Below are 21,580 nucleotides of genomic sequence, written 5' to 3'. Positions count from 1 at the left end.
ACTGATGATGGCGCAGGAACGGGTATTTCAGACTCTTTATTCAACATTAAACACCAGACCCCCAACAATTACAGAGCACGCACCTCGGGCACCTTCCCGACTCGGGGCAAGGAATAGCTGCCCTGGTTCCAGGCTGTAGGGGCTGCACATTGCAACTAATGAATGATCTTGGGGGCTGGGTCCCTTACTACCCCAGAGTCACAAAGCTTAAGAAAACTCCCAGATGGGGAGCTATGAAGTCTAGGGTGTGGACCCCCCATTTCCAAACCATGGGCCTCACTCGTTCTCTGCTGCTAAGACAGTGGACTCCCTTAACCCTGTGCTTCTGAAATGGTGGGAGCAGCAGTGGGCCACTTAATAGATTTTAAAAATTTGCTTTCTTTCCAAGCTGGGGCACCGTAAAGACAGTGTCACGTGACACCTGCTCATGATGTAACCCAGACCTTGTCCTGGGAGGGTGTTAACTAGTCATGCTGCAGCAGCCCTTCTTGGGGGGTGCCTGTGCGTCTCCCAGGAGAGCCTGAGAAATTGTTCTGCCAGCTGGAAGGAGCCGGGAGTCTCACATGCACTGGTTCACCTCCACCTGACCTTGACCAACTTCTGACTTACAGAACAATGATTTATATATGCTGAGATCAAAGTAGCCACTATAAGCCGCCTCCTGCCCCGCTCTAGTCTTCACTGACCAGACCCAGATCCTTCGGAGCAGGGTCAAGCCACAACCCCTGGCCTGGGGCAGTGTGCAGAGAGACCTGACCAGAATTTGGTCCTAGAAGGCCTGAAGCTGAGTGCTTGACAGTGGTGGGCTGGAACAAGTGCCACCTGCAGAGGAACTTGGCCTCCAGGAGGCCCCCTGGGAAGAGGTTTGTTAAGTGGATGCAGCTTTGGTCACCCTGCTTAGGGAGAAGGCCCTTGGAGTCACATGTTGCGCCAGCCCACGGTGAGGACGACCTGGGTGGCCCACTGTGAATCCAGCTGTGACGCCAACACTGAACTCAGTAGTTCTTATGGACGGTTTCATTAGTGCCCAGTGTGGCTGTGCAGAGGGCAGGTGAGCTGTGTCTGCACTTTGCAACTCCGAGGGAGGCCAGGAGTCCTCCATCTCTGGGGAGCTCTCTCTGTTTAACCACAAGTTCAAAATTTGTAAGTTAAAAAAATTATTACCTTTAATATGATGTTTTCATAATTTATATTGCTTAAAATTATGATTTGCATGCTAAGATGCAAACTTTATACAATATTTTCTTTAGATAAATGTTATAATGCTATTTAAGAGCTCGTGCTTTGTAAAATAAAACCATGGTCTCATTCGCATTTAGGTGCAGAAGCCAACCATGAAAGCATAGACTATCCCTTATTCTGGCAGTTATTATTAAAAATCAGAATATTAAAGATGTAGTAAGGATTGGAACCAAATTTGCTTTTTTTTTTTTAAACAGAATAGGAAAAAATACTTCAAATGATTGAGCTGGTCACTAAACTATTATTCACTTATCTTAAAGACAGAAATGTGTAAACCCAACTATGCTAACTAAATTGAGAAAATGCATTGATTTGCTCAAGTAGGATACATTGGAAATCAGGCCCCCTTGGGTGAAGCCTACGACAGTCCCAGCACTTGTCAGTATAGACCTATTGTTGTGCAGGTGAGAACTCGACATCAGAGGGACCAGGAGGATCTGTGGCATCTTCATCGAATGGGCATCTTCATCGAATGATCGGTGCTGATCGATCATTTGTCACTGTTGGTCGGAGTTTCACAGTAGCAAAGGGATTTTCTCCACTGTAGAGGAGGGAGGGGGAAACTATAGACAAACTGTTCCAGGACAGGAATTCCATTTAAAATGAGTTGCTAACCCTATTCTTGCTCTGGGTTGTGGCGCTCCCCACCTTCCCCATGTGTACAAGCCTCGAATGATGTTTCTGTGAAAGTCTGCAGTCCTTTCCATGTGACCCACTGGGGACACTCCAAAGCTTTACACCTCTGTGGTCCTGTGCTGGGAGGGGGGCTGCGTGTGGGAACCACCCGGAACAGGAGCTGGACAGGGCACAAGTGCTCAGTCCCTCTAGGCCTGATGCCGGGAAGGGCAAAGCAGGCGGGGATGATGGCCCTCTCAGGCTGGGCCTCCTGGGCTGGGGCGCTGCCCACTCCCCCAGGCAAGGGCAGCACCAGCTCAGAAGAGCTGCTCCAGGAGTCACACATACCTGAGAAAGGGCGGCTTTGCGGTCCCGTTTGCATCACTCTGTAGGGAAGATAAAGAGGAAGTTCATGAAAGGCTCATGAAATTGGGACATTTTTAATAAGACCTGCAGATAAAGAACCGGAAAGCGTAAGGACTATTTAAGGTTCCTTGTTTTAAAAGCACCCTGTGGTCTGTCTGTGAGATCACCTCGGTGTCTGAATTCATTGGAAAGAAGAAGGGTGAGATGTGACAATGTCCTATGGCCAGGAGGGCCCCTCACTAGTGTCAGAACATGGACCAAACAGCTGCCTCAAGAGTGTGGCTGAGGCACCCACACAGGCCAGCCTGGGACGACCATGTCCTAAACACGGACACTCAGTCCTGAGCAAATTAACTGAGCAGCCGAGCCACCAGGAAACACCTGTGTGCAGGCCAGCGCCGCTCAGGGGAGAGGCAGACTCGGCTCTGGCAGAGCCGTCCTGATGGTGGTGGGCTTTTTTGGGAACTAAATACTGAATGAAGACCTGAAAAAGTAGAAGGTAAAAACCGAACCTTGCTGACTGGGAGGCTGAGGCCGATTACTGGGGCCAGTGGTCTTACAGACAGGAAGTCCCAAAACGGGAGGGAGAGAAGATGGCACCAATGCAAACGTTAACACCAGGAACTGCCCAAGCCCTGCAGCGCTGAGCCCTCCCACTGCCCCTCCAGGGCTGTGCCTCTGGAGTCCCAGGGAGGCCGCTGAGGTTCTCATGGGCACTGCTGTGCAGTGCTGACTGGGGCCAGGTGTGTGTGTGTGCACCTTTCCCCCTCATTAGTTCTTGCGGTTCTCTGGAGAAATTGCTGCTGCTGCACATGGACACCCAGCAGAGGGCAGCGAAAAGCCGTCTGGCCAAGAGAGCCAGGCCCGACTGCCTTGAAGTCCCCAGAAAGCTTCCCAGGCTCCTGGTTGTCTTGGCACATGGAGACTTGGAATGCTCTTCTCACTTCCCAGTGCCAGCCTTGAGGGTGAAGGCTAGGGCCAGGCTCCTGCTGGAAGGTGTCTTCCAAATGCTGGGCCCAAGACGGCTGGGTCCCGGGTGTGACCACAGCCTCAGAGCCCTAGGCCAGGGCAGCTGCAACGTCTGCTGTTCCTCACAGAAGCACAGCCACTGCCCTGCTGAGCAAATCCCAATAGGGCCTTGAAGTGGCTGCAAAAGTGACTTCTCCAGGGGAGCCGGGCTTCCCCGACAGGCCTCGGTAGGTCATTTCTGGTGTCATTCCTAATATGTTGGTTTTTGTACTGGGGAGTGAACCCAGGAATACTTCACACTGTGCCACATTCTGAGCCCTTTTTAATACTATTTTTGAGATAGGGTCTTGGTAAATAACTGAGGCTGGCCTTGAACTTGGATCAGCCTGCCTTCACCTCCTGAGTTGCTGGGATTACAAGTGTGCCCCACCGTGCCTGTTGATTGCCTTCTCAAAGCGCTGGAGTGACGCACTGCCCGGAGCAGGAAGCCCGCGGTGACAGCCCCTGTGCAGGAAGGGAGCTTCCTGTAGACCCAGAGGTCAGAAGGGCACTGTGTCTGGCCAGAGCCACTCCTCACACCATGCCAAGCACCGCTCACACCAGCAGGCCCAGCCCTGGGCCCTGCCTCTCACTGGAAGGCACTTTCTAGCCTTGGGGCAGAGCACTGTTCCCTCCCTGTGCTGCCACCTGGGGGCGCAGGCGCTCTGCCCACTGGAACCGGAGCCAGAAGCTTCCTCTACCTGGGAGCCCCCACCAGTAGCTGTGCTCCAGCAGAGGCCTGCGCTTGCTTGGAGTCTCAAGGCCCAACTGAATCTTAAAGCAAGTTCACTGGTATTTTAATGAGCCCTGGCATCAGTCTGGGTGCTTACCCACGCTGCCTGAAGGAATCCTGGCAAATCTTCAAGAGTAACGTGGCATGAGGCAAGGACTGCCGTGAGGAAGAGGGAAAACAGACCAGAACCTCTCAGGTGTTGGGGCAGATCCTGGTGCTGTGCCTGTGTCTCCTTGGGCATACCCCGGCACTGGCATGGACCAGCAGGGCACACGGCCACCAAGGTGCTGCGGGCAGCCGGTGCTAACAGCCCATGCTCAACACACCCAGGCAATTCTGTCCCCGGCAGGCCACTCAGTGCCAGGACACTGGGATTCTGGCCTTGTGGGAGGGATGGGAACTGCATGGGGTGTGCATGGGTGGTGGTGGGGCCCTGGGGACAGGGAACCTTGTTTCTTGAGCTGCTGCTGGATATAGAGTCACTTTGTGGAAATGTGTTGTGCACTTTTCAGTATGTGGTATTCTTTAATAAAATGTTTACTTTAAAAAAACAAGCCTAGATGCAGCCCTGAATATAGTGTCTTGACTTGATTTCCACGTTCCTGCTGGTGTGAAAGCAGTGTGTGTTCAGTAGAAACCGTACTTTGAACTTTGTGGATCTTCACCTGGGCCAGCAATATGTGTGGCGCAGTCTCTAGTGGCCCTGGGTAAGGTCTCGAGCCGTGGCTCCTGTCAGCCCCACAATCACAGGGGGGACACCTGACACTGTGTGCCCTGTGCTGCTACTCAGCTGGGATGTCTGTAGGCGAGGCGTGTCCTCAGTTTACAGTGCTGTCAGTCCAGGTGCACCTGTGTCAGTCATTTTCAGACCAATTTCCCCTTTAACACTTGGGGTTTTTTCTGAGTGTGGTAGTGCACACCACTAGAAGGCTGAGGCAGGAGGATTGCAGATTCAAAGCCAGCCTCAACAACTTAGTGAGACCCTGTCTCAAAAAATAAAAAGAGCTGGGGATGTGGTTCAGTGGTAAAGGGCCCCTGGGTTCAACCCCAGTACCAAAGATCCCAGTGACTGCTGGGATGCTGGGTCAGGGGAGCTCTCCACGAGCCCGGATTTCTTCTAGTCCAGTGAGTGCCGAGACTGTACTTTTGGTGCCGAGTATCAGCGACCTCAGTAGGGACCGCCATCTCCCAGCACCCCGCCCAGCTCGGCCAGCACACGCCCTTGGTAGCCAGGACTGAGTGTTCCCCAGTGCAGCCCCCTTTTCTAGCTGGCCTAAGAACGAGTCATCTCTGGGGCCCTGGGGCACAGTGGGCCTGCTGCACTTCCTCCTCGGTCCTCTTCGGCAGCCAGCATGGTGCTTGTCCCAGAGCACAGTGGACAGGACAGGAGGTGATCCAGGCTGAACCCAGGTGCCCACAGTAGGCCATCAGGAGAGTGGAAGGGTAAGGGCAGTGACGGCTTTGAAACTGGAGAACCAGAGAACCAACAGGTGGGGGCCGCAGGGCAGGACAGGAGAACCCAGAAATCCCCAACGCCTTGCACGGGACACTGCTGACCGAGCAGCTGCTGTCCACTTTACTTCACCCTTCCCTCCTGTACAGGTTTTTGTGGGGGTGTCTACCACAGGCCTATGTGCCTTGAGGGGATCACTTGATCCCCGCTTACAGGAAGGTCCCTGTCACCTCAGACCACCAGAACAGTTCCTTCCCCGGCACAGAGGAGCCTTGAGGCCCAGCCAGGGTGAGCCAGGTCCAGCCGAGGACAGTGAGTGGGCCTCACTGTGGCAGGCCAGGCGGTGATGGGACGGCGAGGACGCTGGCCTCAGGACGTCCACTCAGTGAAACAGAACAACACTTCCTTCCTAAGCAGTTGGAGGCCAGTCACTTGCCACAAGGCCTCCAACACTTGTCCTCAGCACTGGCAATTCATGCCGTCCCCTAGGGCTGCCACTGTCTCCCAGCTCCCTCTGATCTAGTTCAACCCTTTATTCTTAAAATGGGAACACTGAGGCCAAACAGGGAGAAGCCAATGGCTCCGAGTCCTGGGACCTTTTCTGAATCAAGGTGCCCAGTGGGGGGCCAACCAAAGCACCCCCCGGCCTGCACCAGGGGCTCCGCCATGGCAAACGTGCACTTTGAAATGTGGCTCTGGGCTTGAGACAGCCGAGCTTTTAATCATGTTTGCAAGGATGTCTCTCAGGTGACTTAGGGAACAATGGCCCACGCTGAGCCCTGAGCTTGGTCCACATGGCCGCTCCCCTGAGCCACTTGGGGTGAAGCCCTTCTCAGCTTTTCTGAGATCTTTTCAGAGGCGACATCACGGGGCAGAAGGGCGCCAGTATCATGTGTGGGTGTCCTTAAGCCCAAGAACGCTGATGTTAGAAACACCAAACCTTTGTGTGCGAGTGACCACAGCTGAAGACGGGGGCCCGGGAAACCCTGTTTAAGCACAGAGGTGGCTTTGCCAGCTCTCATGGGTCCCTGAGTCTGGCCTGAGCAGCACCTAGTTCCCCATGTCAACAACTGGCTTAAATATTTTGTTAAGGAAAGAAAGTTAAACCATTTGGGTGTCAGAACTTGACTGGGTCCCCATGGCTGCCAGGCATGGCGGGCTGCCATCTTAAGCGTCCCACAGAGCGTCCCACTGTGGGTCAATCTTGAACACTGCTGTAGTTTGTGCGATTGGAACCTGGCTGTCTGGCAGGGTGGCCACTGGCCATATATGGACAAAACAGTCAATCCAACTTCCTAAGTGCCCTGCACTGTTTAAGGCTGCTCAGCTGCTGCACTGAGCAGGACAGTTCCAGAACATTTCCGCCTGATGCCTAAATTCTCCAGTGTCACCTACTGCAGCTCTCCCCGGCCACACAGAGTACTAGACACAGCACTTCCTGTTGCTCCGGGAGAGGCGGCCAACACCAGGAGGCCTGTGGCAAGCGGCCACTCCTGCCTGGAGTCAGAGTCCCTGGCCTCCCAGGGCTGTGGCCCTAGGACTCCTGGTTTGAACCACTTGGCAGCAAAGAATATGTAGTGGCCCATCCAGTTGAAAAACGACGTTAGGAGAGGCCACATATGCCGGGGGTAATTTCCCTTCTTTTCATCTGGGCGTGGTGGCACAGCCTGTCATCCCAGTGGCTTGGGAGGCCGAGGCAGGAGGGTCGCGAGTTCAAAGTCAGCCTCAGCAACTTCAAGGCGCTAAGCAATTCAGGGAGACTGGTCTCTAAATAAAATACAAAATAGGGCTGGGGATGTGGCTCAGTGATTGAGTGGCCCTGAGTTCAATCTCTGGTACCAAAAAAGAAAAAAAGAAAAGAAAAACATGAGATCTTGAAATACTACTTTAAAAACGTCAATTCTGTGATAGGAACGTAAGGCGACCATTTAACCGTGCGTGCACCTGTGAGGCACTACCTACTTGGGGGTTGCTGCCCTCTTCCTCGTGTTTCAGAGAGAAGGAAAAGTGGATGTCCTCAAGCAGCACAGCTGGGTGGCCCTTTGATTTTTAAAAGCCAATTACTGTTTTCTTGTGACTTTCCCTACTTGGTATTTTCCACTATCCTCTAGGTCAGAGGAACGGCAAAGCAACTCCTCAGAACCTCAGTGACTAGCCACAGGTGAGAGTGGCAGGTGTCCATCAGTGAGCATGTTCTGATGTGAAAGGCTGATGCCTGTTCGCAGCTTATTTCCCAACGAGCTGTGGGACCTCAGAACTGCCTGTCATGTTTCTGTGCTTCCCCTTTCTGCATTTCACCCCTGGGTGTCAGGGGCCTGGCTGACCACAGGGCAGCTCAGCTGGGGCCCCGGCTCCGCTGTGTGGCTGGTGCAGACAGGTGGAAGTTAGGAAAGCTGTCCGTCTATCTGTCTCTCTCTCTCTTGAGGGAATGCGATAAAATGTTAATAGTAGGTATCCTAGAAGTGAAAACATAATTAAAAATTTAAAAATATTGTTCTAGTTTCCTCAATGATATTACCAAAAAAATCCCAGAACCTTAGGTGATTTTTTACAAGCAGCAAATGTTATTTTAATAGAAGCACCATAGGTATGAGTGTAATGATTAATTAGATGGTTAAGTTTTTACGAAGGAGCCACTGCCCAAACTTGAACTTTGCTCTTTAACAAAAACCTGGAGCTATGACTTGCATGTGGGTTTAAAAAGGGAACCTAATCTGGTGGATGTTTAATGCATCTAGCAGACGGTGACATTTGACTACTACATTAAAACATGGATTTCTAGTGAATATTTTGTTTAAAGCTCTGCTACAAAATAATCAAATTGACAAACTGTTTCTGGAGGCAGAAACAAGGATGAACTTTAGAACTAACATTTATCAATTGCTTTACACTTAGAAAACAAATGTAGATTTTGGTGTATTTCTGTCTCAAAAGTCTTTCATTTGGGAATTAATGCATAAGATCTTAACCTATAGGCCCTTACTTAAGAATTCAGAATCTTCAAAATGGTCCCATCTTTTTTTCTAGCATTTAAAGAATGTTTTTCCTATTTTTAAGATTGGCATGTTGCCAGACGCCTGTAATCAGCTCAGGAGGCTGAGGCAGGAGGATCTTGAGTTCAAAGCCAGCCTCAGCAATGGTGAGGCCCTAAGTAACTCAGTGAGACCCTGTCTCTAAATAAAATACAAAATAGGGCTGGGGATGAGAGTCGGTGGTCAAGTGTCCTTGAGTTCAATCTCTGGTACTCCCCGCCACCTCCCCCCCCGCAAAAAAAAAGATTGGCATGTTAAAGATCTAGAGCTCAAATTACATAAGTTTTCAAAAAATGGCTCCAAAATATGTAAATATGAGCAAATCAGACCTGCTGAGGGCAAAGACAGAACAATGGCTTGCCTCATGTGGTCTACACCAGTCAGTCACCAGTTCTGGAGAAGCCCTTGTCACCCTTCCCATGTCATTGGAGGGGAATGGCCACCCAGCCTCACAGCCAACTGAAAGGCTGGACCCAGGACCCAATGCAGTTCAGGCCACCTGGCTCATCAGGCTTTAGGCCTGACCTGTCCACCCCACCACGTTCCTGTTGGTCCCCATGCTGCTTGTCCCCCACAAGTCATAGCCAGATGCCACTACAGCTAGGTTGTGTGTTTGCTAAATCTCAGCCTTTAGAGCTCGGCTCAGATGCTTTCCTCTTAGACGTCCACCCCCATGCCTCCAGGGCCCAGTCCTGCACTCTTGGCTTCACCTGCCCCCTGGGCTCCACCCCCAGCTTGGTCTTCGTCCTGTCTGTGCACAGACCTGGACCACAAGCTGGTCTGCAAATGCAGAATGGCTGAATGCTTATGTGAAGGTCTCACCCTAATCCACAGAGATTCCTCCCACACGGGCCTCACCTACCACTTGACAGTGTTTACAGAGAGGTCAGGTTGGTGGGAGGGCTTCTGCCAGAGGAATGTCAGCTGCCATCAGCTGCCATCAGTCATCCACACGACTTTGCTGCAGGTACCAACTCCTTACCTGTCTGAGGGGCTAACCAGGCTTCCCAGGAAGGTTTCAGGGGTAGTGAGAGTTAACCAACATTCTAAGACTTGCCAAGTAATGACAACTGACATCACCATTAGAACCACGTAAGGCAGGCATTTTTTCTAGACATTGGAAACTTGTAAGTGTTCTTAAGTGAAACCTAAAATCAATGGCTACTAAAATGACACAGAAGGCCTTCTTAGCATGTGAAACACAAACAGGACCCCAAGTCATGGGGATGGACTGTGTGGGGAGGGGTTCTGGATAAGCAGCTCTGCGGGGCATGACTCACCGGGAGCCCCTTAAGTGGAGGGGTCAGCTATCCCCCACGCCCCAAGAGCTCAGGTGGGAAAGCGCCAGTGGCTTCCGTGTGTCTTGCCCCCCCCTCATGCACCCCACTCCCACTCCTACTCTCCAGGGCGGGTCCCTGGGAGAAGACTCTGTGCTTGTTGCTTGTTGGGGTTTAGACAGGACATGTTCCCCAGACGCCCACAGTGCGAGGCCGGGGGGCTATGAGAGCTGTAACTGATGATCCCTGATGGGGATAAACTGGGCGTTGCTGGAGGAGGTAGTCACCAGGGGCGTGCCTTTGGGACTTGTTTTGTCCCTGGTGAGTAGAATTCTCTCTCTGCTTCCTGGTGGCCATATCCTAAACTGCTTTAATCCACCATGCCTTTCTGCCATGATGTTCTGCCTCACCTTGGGCCCAGAGCAATGGGGACAGCTGTCTGTGGACCAAGGACCCACCCCAAACAAACTCTGCCTCCTCTATGTTGTTCTTGCGGGTCTTTTGGTCACAGTGATGCAAATGCTGACTATGACAGCTCTCCTTCTGTGCGAGGAGCGGGTGGAATGGAGGGGTGGTGTCTGCCAGCCTCAGGCCACCCGCCCTGCCCAGTGCCTCCCCGGGCAGCCACCGAAGGTCCGACAACAGGCAGGCCAGCGATGCCAGTAACCCTGCTACTTAGGCAGGAGGATCTCAAGTTCAAGGCCAGCCTCAGCAACTTGGCAAAACCTTGTCTCGGAATAAAGAGTGAAAAGGACGAGGGACGAAGCTCAGTGGGAGAGTGCCCCGGGTCCAGCCTCAGTACAACGGCAACAAGGGCGAGATGGACGTCAGTGTCTTCATTCGTAATCCCAGAGCATCATTTTGGGACAAAATTCTTTTGCCATAAGAGGTATCACATGACCTTGATGCAGCAGTGGAGCCTGGTGACTGTCAGCAACCACCAGCCCAGAGAGAGGCCATAGGATATGCAGACAGGACCATGAACAAGCCATGGTGCAGGTCCGACCAGGCCTGAGGCCTCCCTCACTACCCATGACCAGGAACGCAGAGAGGAGGACACCGCAGAGGACGCCATGTGGACACAGCCAGCATGACACAGCCTGGGCTCCCCAGGACAAGCAGCCTGACCCTCTGACTGCTGCCCTGTGCCCTGCTCCACAGCTTCCCGTCAAACTTGCCCCCTCACCTGGCCTGGCCAGCAGCTGCCACCTTCCCCTGCTCTGAGCGGAGAGGGCCGGGGACCCCTGGGTACACCCCTGCCCTAGGCCTCCTCCCTGCCTGGCCTGTCTGGCCTCTCAGCCCCCTCTCCATCCCTTCTGATGTGTGCTGGAGAGGAAACCCTGGGGACCAGCAGCGCCCTGACCCAGCACCACGTTCTCTGCTCTCTCGGAAACATGGCGCCCAGGGATTTAAAGCTTCCTGCTCGTCTCATAAGAACCTCAAGCCCTGCACAGCTGGATCCTTGTCACTGTCAACCTAAATGTCACCTCAGAGAAGCCCGTGGCTGTAGATGCTCCATGTCCTTCAGGTTGGAGGGCTGCTCCCCATGCAGGGGCTGCTGGGGGACTGCTTTTGGCTGTCACGAGGCCCAGAGGCCTGGCCCCCGAGCCAGCTCCACATTGTCCACACCCAGAGCACCCCTCCTTCCCTCAGGCCTCCCTCCCAGGGTGCTGAGGTCACTCAGCACACTTAACCTGTCCCGTCCACCTAGGTTGTCACCCGCTCTGCCACCTCCTCGCCTGGCCTTAGTTCTTTCATTCTGGATCCACTGGTTTAGTTTTACGCTCTGCTTCCTACACCAGGACTGGGCTCCGAGGGAGCCAGGGCCTCGTCGCTCACTGCTGTCCCCAGAGCCCGCACCAGCACCTGGTGTGCCACAGATGCTCTCCCTTCGCCTGCAGCTGTCAAAAGAGCCATGACGCCGGGAACCCATGCCTTGGCTGTTCTTCCCAGGGCTGGTCTAAGATGACATCACAGGGGTGAACACAGTGCAGAGGGGAAGGAAAGGCGGAGGAAGGGGACACAGCTGCCACCAGAGGCAAGGTTTCCCGAAAGCCCTAAAAGACCCAGCCACTAGGACGTGGAAACCGTCAGGGACACAGGGACACAGGAAGGCTGTTGTGATGGGGCTTCGGGAAGATGACCGGAGTCGGGGGGAGAAGACGCCCCCAGCCCACCTGGCCAGGAGCCCACCCTCTGCCAGGGCAGAGCCAGGTGACCGGGAGGGAAGTCAAGTGCACTCACAGGAGACGTGGCCTCTGGTTTGGACGCCGGCGCTCTGAAGGTGGACGTGCTCTGCGCAGCATCGGCTCTCCCACCGGCAGCGGCTCCCGCGGACACGCACTCCAGGTAGTCGGGGGGCGGGATGACCACGCTGCTCTTCTCAGTCAGGTCCACCGTGCTGACGCTCCTCACCGGGGCAGGGCTTGAGGCCAAGACCACAGAGCAAAGTCAGAGAAGGTCCTCCACCCTGCCCGACCCCAGCACCCCCGACCAGGACCACTAAGCCAAAAGGGAAGAGGGGGGGATGGTGGCACACACTCTATGCATCTGCATAAGGCACTCGGTGTTTTTCCTGGATTATAAAGGTCTATTCAAAAAACATTTTTTTAAAAGACATGAAAAAAGGAGAGAGATTAAAAAAAAAAGATTTATAGTGAAACTGAAAAAAAAAAAAGGAGAGGAAAACAATTTAATTTGGGGTTGACTCTTGAGTCATTTAAGGACATCAACCAGAACAGCCAGACCCTCAGCAAGCAGCAGGTGACCAAGATAAAAAATGTTGACACTCAGAATTTTAACATCTTAAGACGATAGTTTCTGTTGTTGGCAGGTGGCCTTCTGGCTCTTCTGCTAGGGACGCGCATACCCAGATGGTGTCACAAGAACCTGCTGGGGGAGGACCCAGGACCATGGTGTTAAGGGTCGACCTGCACAGCCGGGGGCTGGGGGGGGGGCTGTGATGGTTTCTCTGAGACAAGGAACACTAAGAGGCAGTGTAGGGGAGGAGGACCAGCTCAATTGAACTTGTCATTTGTGGGGGCCAAGGGACAGCCAACTAGAACTGCCTAATACACACACAAAAATCCATTCTTAAATCAAAGAGCCCTTTCTGGGTCTGGGTTCTGCACTTCTCTGTATCCTTGGACATTTTCTTTTTTTATTTTCCAATATTAATTTTTTAGTTTTTGGTGGATACAATATTTTATTTTTCTGTGGTGCTGAGGATCGGACCCAGTGCTTCACCCGTGCTAGGCGAGTGCTCTACCACTGAGCCCCAGCCCCAGCCCGTGAACATATTCTTAAACCCTGTTTCCTGTGTCTGTCCGTTTGTTTTTCGTGGTCCTGTGATTGAAGCCGGGGGCTTTGCCAGTTAGCTGCACAGCTAGCCCTTTCCATTCTTTATTTGGAGACAGGGTCTTGCTGAGCTGCCAGCCTGGCCTTGAGTTTGCAATGCTCCTGGCCTACAGGTGTGCACCTGCCCAGCAGCTGCCTGTTTTAAAGGTGTGGGGAGGGTCCCGTCTCTGGGTTGCTGTGAGCTCCCCAACACAAAGCAGGGGGACAGCCCCGAGGTGGGGCTATCATTACTGGTCTGATCCTGTGGAGTATGGATTTGTGGGGTCACGGTCGTGAGCGGATGAGAAGGCCCAGAAAGCAGACAAGGGAAAGGCTGAGGACGGACCCAGGAGTGCCCAGTACTGGTGGTGGGCAGAGGGGGCCCTGCAGAGGCTTCTGAACGGGGACAGCGGGTGAGCCCAAGGAAAACAGATGGCAAATGGGTCATGAAACCAAGGGGAGAGAACACTCACTGCAGAAAAGCCTTCTCTAGTGGTAAGAGCTGCTGGGAAAGGTAAGGGCATTGAATGTGAGCTGTGGGTTAGCACCTGCGGGAGGGGGAGGCAGCAAGGGTGGCCTCAGAGGGCTGCAGGAGGTGGGCCAGGCACGAGCATCTTCACAGCAGACCATCGGGGCCTCTCATAGAAACCACTGGAGCAGCCACCACTCCTACTCCCGGGGGCTAATGTTCTATGGTGGTGGTGGGGCTGCTGCACGTCTAGGTTATAACTCAGCTTTTCTTGCTTTTTTTCTTTTTTGTCTGTTTTGTGGTCCTTGGGATTGAACCCAGGGCCTCATGCACACTGCAGTGTCCTACACAGACCCACACCCAGCCCTCTGGGAACATTAGGGGAAGGTCAGGAGAGCTGGCTCACATCGGCTACCTTGGAGCAGGCGCGGCCACCGATTCCTTTGCATTTTCTTCCAATAACTTTGTATATGACGATGGGAACCAACCCCTCCTGCAGGTGAAGGAAAAAAAAAAAAAGGACCTGTTTGTGCTATGAGATGCGGGCAGGGCAAGTGCACAGTACGGGGCGTCCTGACGATGGCCTGGGCAGGTGGCCCTGGCTAGCAGTGAAGGCTCATAAGGGACTGAGGGAAACCAGGCTTTATAAATAAGTTTGACTGCACACACAAACCAGGACAGTGAGCGTCTTACATACATAGTCGTGTCACTCAGACTCCCTTTATTTTTTTAATTGGCTTTATTCCATACACAGCAAACTGACAACCTAGTGCCAATGAGACTTATGTAGACTTGTGGTTGAAATGACAAGGGTGACATTTAAACAATTTGTCTTAAATTCTTTTTCTTTTGGTACTGGGGGTTGAACCCAGGGGTGTTTTACCACCAAGCTACATCTTTTTATTTTATATTTTGTGATAGAGTCTCACTAAGTTGCTTAGGACCTCTCTAAGCTGCTGAGGCTGGCCTCAAACCTGCATCCTCCTCAGCCTCCCAAGCCCTGGGATTACAGGAGTATGCCACCACTCCAGATGCTTCTTAAAGTCTATCTAATATCCCCGAGAAACCCAAAGTCCTGTATTTTTTTCCTTTTTGGTATCAGGGATTGAACCCAGGGGCACTCAACCACTGAACCACATCCCTACCCTTTTTTTAATTTTTTATCTTGAGATAAGGTCTTATTAAGTTGCTTACAGCCTCACTAAATTAGCAAGGCTGGCTGTGAACTTGCAATCCTCCTGCCTCAGCCTCCCGCACTGCTGGGATTATGGGCCTTCAATCCACGCCTGGCCCAAAGCCACATTTTTTAAAACAACATGTAAGGCCCTGTCAGAGGTTATGCACATGATCTGTTAATCTCTTCATGTACCAAATCTATCTCTGTATACACAGATGCAACAAAAATAGCCTGGGATGGAGCGACTCTGCCAACTGAACTACAAACTCAACTCTGGCTGAAGAGCTAGTCTGCCCCCACGATTTGCATCTTAAGTAAACCTTCTGAACGAGGGCTGGGTGAGCCCTGCGAAGCGGTTCACGTCAACTTACGCTTTGGTGGCATCATGCTCCCCGTACATCCAGCCGTCCTTTTCCTCGGGGATGAGCAGCGTGATGACATCTCCCTGTGCAAAGCTGAGCAGGGTCTTGTTGGTGCCCGCGGTGTGCGGGAAGATGGTCTTTACTTTGTGCTTTTTCATCAGGTTCAGTCCAGAAGCGACCGAAACAGAACGCTGTAAACTGGCGTCCTCTGAGGTATCTGTTAAAGCGAGCGCAGCAGGGACAGCAGGGACGGCTTCTCAGAGCTGACCATCAGGCAAGTTCAGAACACCCCCTGCCACACCTTGCCCATGTGACCCTTTAGGCTAGTGGGCCCCTTCCAGGCCTTCACACTGCCCAGATGGGACTGGCCTGCAAGGGAACAAGCAGGCTGTGGCCCGAGGGCTTTCACAGTGGGCCGCGGGCCCTTTAAGAGGAGAGGATGAGCGGGGAGCACTGGTGGCCGCCAGGCTGGCTCGCTTCAGAGACAAGACCTGTCCCAACACCCCGCTGCTCCTTGCTTGGGTCACAGAAGCATCTGAGGCAACAGCACAACCCCACTGCTAATGCCCTGAGCCACAGGGAGAAGGGGCAGACTGGAAAGGTGGACCTTCTGGCTTCTCGGTCCTGAGCAAGGATGAGGAGACAGTTCTCTTTTTTGAGCCCTCACTAGGGGGCAGTCAACGATCTCAGTGCTTTTCAGCCACCAGAAAGCCACGGTTACTACTGACAGACAGAAAAAGGAACCGAGCCCCACAGAGTCCCCAGGATGCACCACTGGGTGTGCGGGACACCATGCGGGCAGCAAGCCCACAGCCTCTACTTGGAGGTGCTATGTTACAAAAGTCATGTCTCAAATCGATGGCAGGTTGACATGTGCCACTCCAGAAAACAAAAATTGGATTGGAGATTTAATTTAAAGCAACGCAGGATCTCTTTTTGCTTTATTCTTACCAAAATAAATAAATAAGTAAAAATTTCCCCTTTGTAGCACTGGAATTGAACTGGTAAGTGCTCTACCACTGAGCCACATCCCCAGACCTTTCTTCTTTGTTTTTTGGTACTGGGGATTGAACTCAGGGGCACTCGACCACTGAGCCACATCCCCAGCCCTATTTTCTATTTTATTTAGAGACAGGGTCTCACTGAGTTGCTTAGCACCTCACCATTGCTGAGGCTGGCTTTGAACTCGCAATCCTCCTGCCTCAGCCTCCTGAGCTGCTGGTATTACAGGCGAGTGCCACCACGTCCCACTCTCCTTTTTTGTTTTTATTTTGAGACAGGGTTTCACTAAGTTGCCCAGGCTGGCATCAAACTTGCAATCCTCCTGCTTCAGCCTCCTGAGTAGCTGGGGTTACAGACGTCTACCACCATGTCTGGCCATGTGCCTTACATCTTGTGCAATTCTGTACTTCCTTTGAAAGGAATTAACCACAGGCTATCATTTTTTCCTGCTAAGCAATCCTCACTGTCATTAGGGAATCTCTCATCTTTGGCCAGCAGCTGCAAGCATCTGTAATCTGCAGGTTCTCTTCAACACCCAACTTGATTGCTGCTGGGGCCTCTGAAACACCCACACACGTGGGCCAGGCACCACAACATGGCCCTAGGGCTTGGGTGCCAATGACCACATAAGAGAGGGGCCACCAGGGAAGCAGCCTGAGACGTCTGCTTTTCCTGATTGTCAAACTGGTCCTGAGTGCTGAACTACAGTGATGGGTTCAGAAATTTAAGCAGTTACACTTAGGTCTCCAGAAAGTCTGAGGTGCCCTGTTAGAGATGATGGAGAATACGGAGGAGAATTCAAATGAAGCCTATTGGTAAGATTTATGACCATAATTTTGTCATGTGAACTTTTATAGTTTGTTTTTCTGAAAAGGAAATTTTACTGTAACAGCCACCAAGTATGGAACGCAGGGTGAGGCTGGGTGCATTCTAGCTGGCTCATTCTTAGATGTAGCACGTCTCAGCAGTATGTTTACTCTATCCAGCATCCATCAGCATTCAGAATTAGTGTCAGAAATGGGTCACTTATCAAGATGTCCTATGGTCTAACCCTTATTTGTTTTGAGATGTGAGCTACTCAAGGCTAGGGCCAGATGTATCTACTCTACTCAGCTCAGTATTTACCTTTTTCCTTCCCAATACATTTAGCCAAAATATTTATTTTACAAATTACTTTTAAAAATTTAAAAAGATACCTGAAAGGAAATTAAACCAAGTATCTTACCTGTTGAATTATTTATCTTTTCTGAATTCTGTGCAACTGTTGCTGGGTTATTGAACATATCAATCAGAGGACTAGTATACGCTCTGGCTGAAGGAGCTGGGGGCATCTTTGGAGAATGGTTAGAAAGGGTGTCGTAATCTTTCCCAATCTGTGGGAAAAAATATTAGTCTAATATTAGAATAACAGTGGAACGATAAAGAGTCCCAGAACTGTTTTGTATCACGTGTTTTAAATCCCACCTTCTTCTCCAATTCTCTTAGTTGTAGGGCAATGCTCCATATTGATTGTTTCAAGAATACCATACCTCTTTTTTCCCCTCCATACGTTTTTTAAAAAATATTTACTCTTAAAAAAAAAAAAAAAAAAAAAAAAAAGGCAGCAGCCACTCTCCATCCCTCACCCTGGCGACCACTCACTGATCCACTTTCTCTCTATAGGTATTTTAGGTCCCCTCAAAGTGCTACTTAGTTATAGGATTCTACATTTAAAATAATGTTTCCACAGAATTTTGAATGTACTTACACCAAATCCTATCATCTTGTTTTGCTAAAAGAAATCTGGTATCAATGGGATTCACCTTTCTCTGTAAGTATTCTCTTCCCCCTGGAATTTTCTAGGATTTTCTCTGTATCCTTAATATTCTGAAACTTGGCTCACATCTGTGCAGGTGTTCATCCCTCTGGCTGCTGTGCTGAAGACCAGGCCCAGGGCCACTGCAGGCCTCCCCAAGAGAGGACATTGTGAGGGGGCGCGGAGAAGCCATGAGTGGCCTGAATTGGGCTTTGAAGGCCAAAACAAGAGGATATGCTGACAGAGGCTGGTGCAGAGGACAGAGACAGGAGCAGTGCTTTGGTGGCTGAGGACAAGTTGCCTCTTACTGGCTGGGGAAGACGGGACAAGCAGGGTTAGGCAGAGAAATCAGGCACGTTTTAGACAAGCTGGACTTGAAAGCCTGTGGAATCCAAGCGGTGGTGGTGAGGAGGCAGTGAGTGCACCTGCTGGCGTGTATCTGTCCTGGGTCCCTTGTTTGTGAAGCCCTCTGGTTACTGCCATACTGGGTTTGGGAGAGCTCTTCGGCTTAGTTTTCCAGGCAGTTCTACTCTGCTACTGAGCCGTCCACTGGGGGTGTTATTTTGGGGTAAGGGAGAAGGAAAAAAAATGTAACTAAAATTCAAACACTGTGCAAAGGCGGGACTGAACAGCACGGCAACCCTCCCTCGCCCAGGGCCTGGTCTCAGTGGTGACCAATTCACGGCTTGTCTTTCTTCGTGCCTCGCCCGGCTTCCCAAACCACGCTGGATTATCTTGAAACAAATCCAAGACATATCATTTCAACTACAAATAATAATCCACTTTTTAATTCCCAAGATTTCCAGCAGTAGTTCTTGATGGCTTCCTCCACCTCCGCTGACTCTGTGACCCCAGTTGGTCCTGCTGGTTTACTCTGGTGCCTCCTTTCGTGATGTGGGTTTCCCAGTGTCCAGGAGCCCCCGCTGGCCCCTCTTCTTTTCACTGGTCTGCTAGTCTGTACTTGTTCCGTTCTCATTGCCACCGGTGCCACAATGAGGGAAGGGGCAGGCAGCACGTTCTTCCAGGGGCACTCGCCCCCGCCCGGAGTCCAGATACGCTGTCTGTCGGGTAGACCAAAGGCCCTGTGGCCTGTACTTGGGGCCAGGGAAGAGACTGAATAGAGATCCACGTCCTGTCTCCTGTAGCTCTGCTCCCTGCTCCTGCAGCAGCTCTACCCTTGGCAGCGGCCTCTCCCTGCCTGGGCCAGGAGGAGGCTCCTCCCATGTTGATTCCCTGCACCTTGATCCCGCCCTTCTCTCTTCTCTCACTCCTCAGCGCTGCTGCTCCTCGTGGCGCTATTTCTTACTTTTGCAGGTGCTCAGGGTTCTGTTCTGGGGCTAGGAGGCTATCATTTTTTGGGGCTGGAGATGAACAAATGTGGGGGATCCCTGTGTCCAGACACCTCGGATCCAGATCTCCACACACGCTTGTGAAAACTAAGAAGGCTGTCATGCCCAGGTCCCAACACCAGGGAACTAGACAGCCTGAATTCCTTACCTTGAATACCCCCCTCCCCGAGTGACTGACGTTGGGTCAATGGCACAGGAGATTTTCAGTCTCTTTTCCAAGATACCTATACTTTCTTCACTGGGGATAAACTTATAAAGCTGGAATCGTTACAATTAAAAAGAGTAACAATAAAATTTTAAAACAGAGATAAAAGTGCTACACATAGTATTCCACATTTGCACAGCTAATTCCAAATCTGAAGGTAAAGGAAAAAAGCTGAGAAAAGGAGACAAGGAGAGATCATGATTTCAACCAACAAAGGAAGCCCTGGTCCTTTGAGCCAAATCATATCAGTAAACATGCAGTTGAAATAGAGAAGAGTGATTGATTCCTACCATGTTGCTTCTTTGAATCATGGGTGACGGCTGAGGTGTCCCGGCTACAGGGGTAGAGATTGGAGTCCTTATTTCTTCTATCATGTTCATGATTTTCTCTGGCACTTTGGTGGCATCACAACAGGTTTCCTGCCACCTGGGCAGTTTGGAATTGAGTAATTCTGCAGACTGTAAATCCCAAAGAAACAAAGTAAACACAGACGTGCACTGTGTGAAGAGCTGGCAACACCGCATCGCGTGGCATCACTGATAATGAACCACTGGCTTCCCACCAGAAGGGGGGAGCTCCGAGTTTAATTCAGGAAGCCCTGGTCCTTTGGGCTAGTCCACTGGGGGTGTTATTTTGGGGTAAGCATCTGTGAGCACCTGCTCTCATTTGCTGAGATGGCAGCAGACTCCACCCTCAAGGAACTTCTCTGCTGCCTCAGTGTGAACACACACCTAATGCAGAGGTGGCAAATAAGTAGAAATCGCCCAGGGCTGGGGTGCGCTCAGTGGCAGAGCACGTGCTTGGCATGCACAGGCACCAAAACCAACCAACAAACAAAAATGACAAAACACCTGCCCCCAAAGAAAGAATCAGTTCAAATGCTAAAGGAGGCAGGGGTGGGCAATCTATGAATCTCACTATTTTCTGAGTTGCCCCAGAAATACCAATCACCGTCTCCTTCCTCCTACTCCTAAGAGCATCCCCTCAGTTGCTGGTGAGAGGCCCAGGAACCCCTTGGACTTTGAGAAGACCAAGGTACATGTTGACAAGTCAGTCAGATTTTGGCCTGGGATGGAGGGACTGCAGGCAGGGAGTGGTGGAAGCACCAAGGGTGCCCTCCCACAGGCTAAGCAAGGCCTCATGGAGCAGCGGGGACAGCCCAGAGGCACAGGTGGGCAGAGCAGCCCGGAGCCTGGGACAGCCCTCCTGCTCCCTCAAGCCTACTCTGCTTCTGGCAATGGGACTCCCAGAGACTCCGGAAGCCTCTCAGTGGAGCCCTTTCCCAGGGCAGCAGTCTGGCCAGAGAAGGGAAGTAGGAGCCTTTCGTAAAGCTACTTAACATGGCAATCGCATGGTTCCTATGCAGACTCTAGGTTTATCGGGAGTGGCTGGGGATGCTGATGTATATCCTGGGGACGCAAGGACCCTCCGCAAAGCCCATTCTGACTATTCCCTTGACAAACTGGGGCAGTGCCACACAATGGACCAGCAGCTTGGCCCTGCCTCATCCAAAGCCACAAAAAAGACTGGGATGCTTTGGCTGTGATAAGGGAAGTCACAAAGCAGTTTTCAGATAGTCAAAGAAGTTCTAGTACAGAAACAGAACTGGTGTGTGCCACTCCAAAGCATAGCAGGGACCCAAGGTTAAGTCTAAGAAAGAGCTTGCCAATAAACAGCGCTCCCTGAAAACAGCCCAGGCTGCCTCACGGCACAGTGGGGCTGTGCCAGAGGAAGGGAGCTTCGGGGCCACTTACAGCTCTCCACAGCATGACCCTGCTGCAGGACGAGGCCCTCGCCATGGAAACAAGTTTCTAAAGCTACCTCAACATTGCTCTAAGTAGTGTAAGGTTAACAAAAGGAAACACTTAATACAGTAGTTCGTTTTTTGCTATCACAATTTTAAATCTTAGGTATTTATGTATTAGTTGGCTGAATATTTCTTCAAGTTGCAAAACCTTCTTAGAATAGGTAACATATGCACATATACACATAAGGCCAAGACTGCCCCCAAAAGAGAGGGACAGTTGACTTATGTTTAAGCTCTTGCAAAGCATCTCCTACTGTGGAGCACTCTCTGAATTACCTTATTATGAACAATGGTGGATATTTGACCTCAATTAGTGCTAGTTTTGGATATGTACATAGGCCCCAGAGAATTC

The 21,580-nt window shown here is 51.5% G+C and overlaps 1 protein-coding gene across 1 annotated transcript in view; it reads right to left on the bottom strand.

Moving 5' to 3' along the window:
- Positions 1-23: 23 nt before the first annotated feature.
- The window catches only part of Baiap2l1 (BAR/IMD domain containing adaptor protein 2 like 1), an 86,900-nt gene continuing 65,343 nt past the window's right edge, over positions 24-21,580 (bottom strand). The window contains exons 8-14 of the mRNA XM_071605831.1: positions 19,712-19,879; positions 17,298-17,445; positions 15,080-15,287; positions 13,947-14,024; positions 11,971-12,151; positions 2,206-2,243; positions 24-1,783 (exon numbers count right to left, since the gene is read on the bottom strand). Of these exons, the coding sequence (XP_071461932.1) occupies positions 1,708-1,783; positions 2,206-2,243; positions 11,971-12,151; positions 13,947-14,024; positions 15,080-15,287; positions 17,298-17,445; positions 19,712-19,879 (897 nt within the window). The 3' untranslated portion in view covers positions 24-1,707. The remainder of the gene's footprint in view (positions 1,784-2,205; positions 2,244-11,970; positions 12,152-13,946; positions 14,025-15,079; positions 15,288-17,297; positions 17,446-19,711; positions 19,880-21,580) is intronic.

The sequence above is a fragment of the Marmota flaviventris genome, chromosome 19, assembly GCF_047511675.1.
Source record: "Marmota flaviventris isolate mMarFla1 chromosome 19, mMarFla1.hap1, whole genome shotgun sequence".
In the NCBI taxonomy this organism is placed as follows: Eukaryota; Metazoa; Chordata; class Mammalia; order Rodentia; family Sciuridae; genus Marmota; species Marmota flaviventris.
Note: the sequence above shows the minus strand (reverse complement) of the source record. Positions and strands in the feature narration are given on the sequence as shown.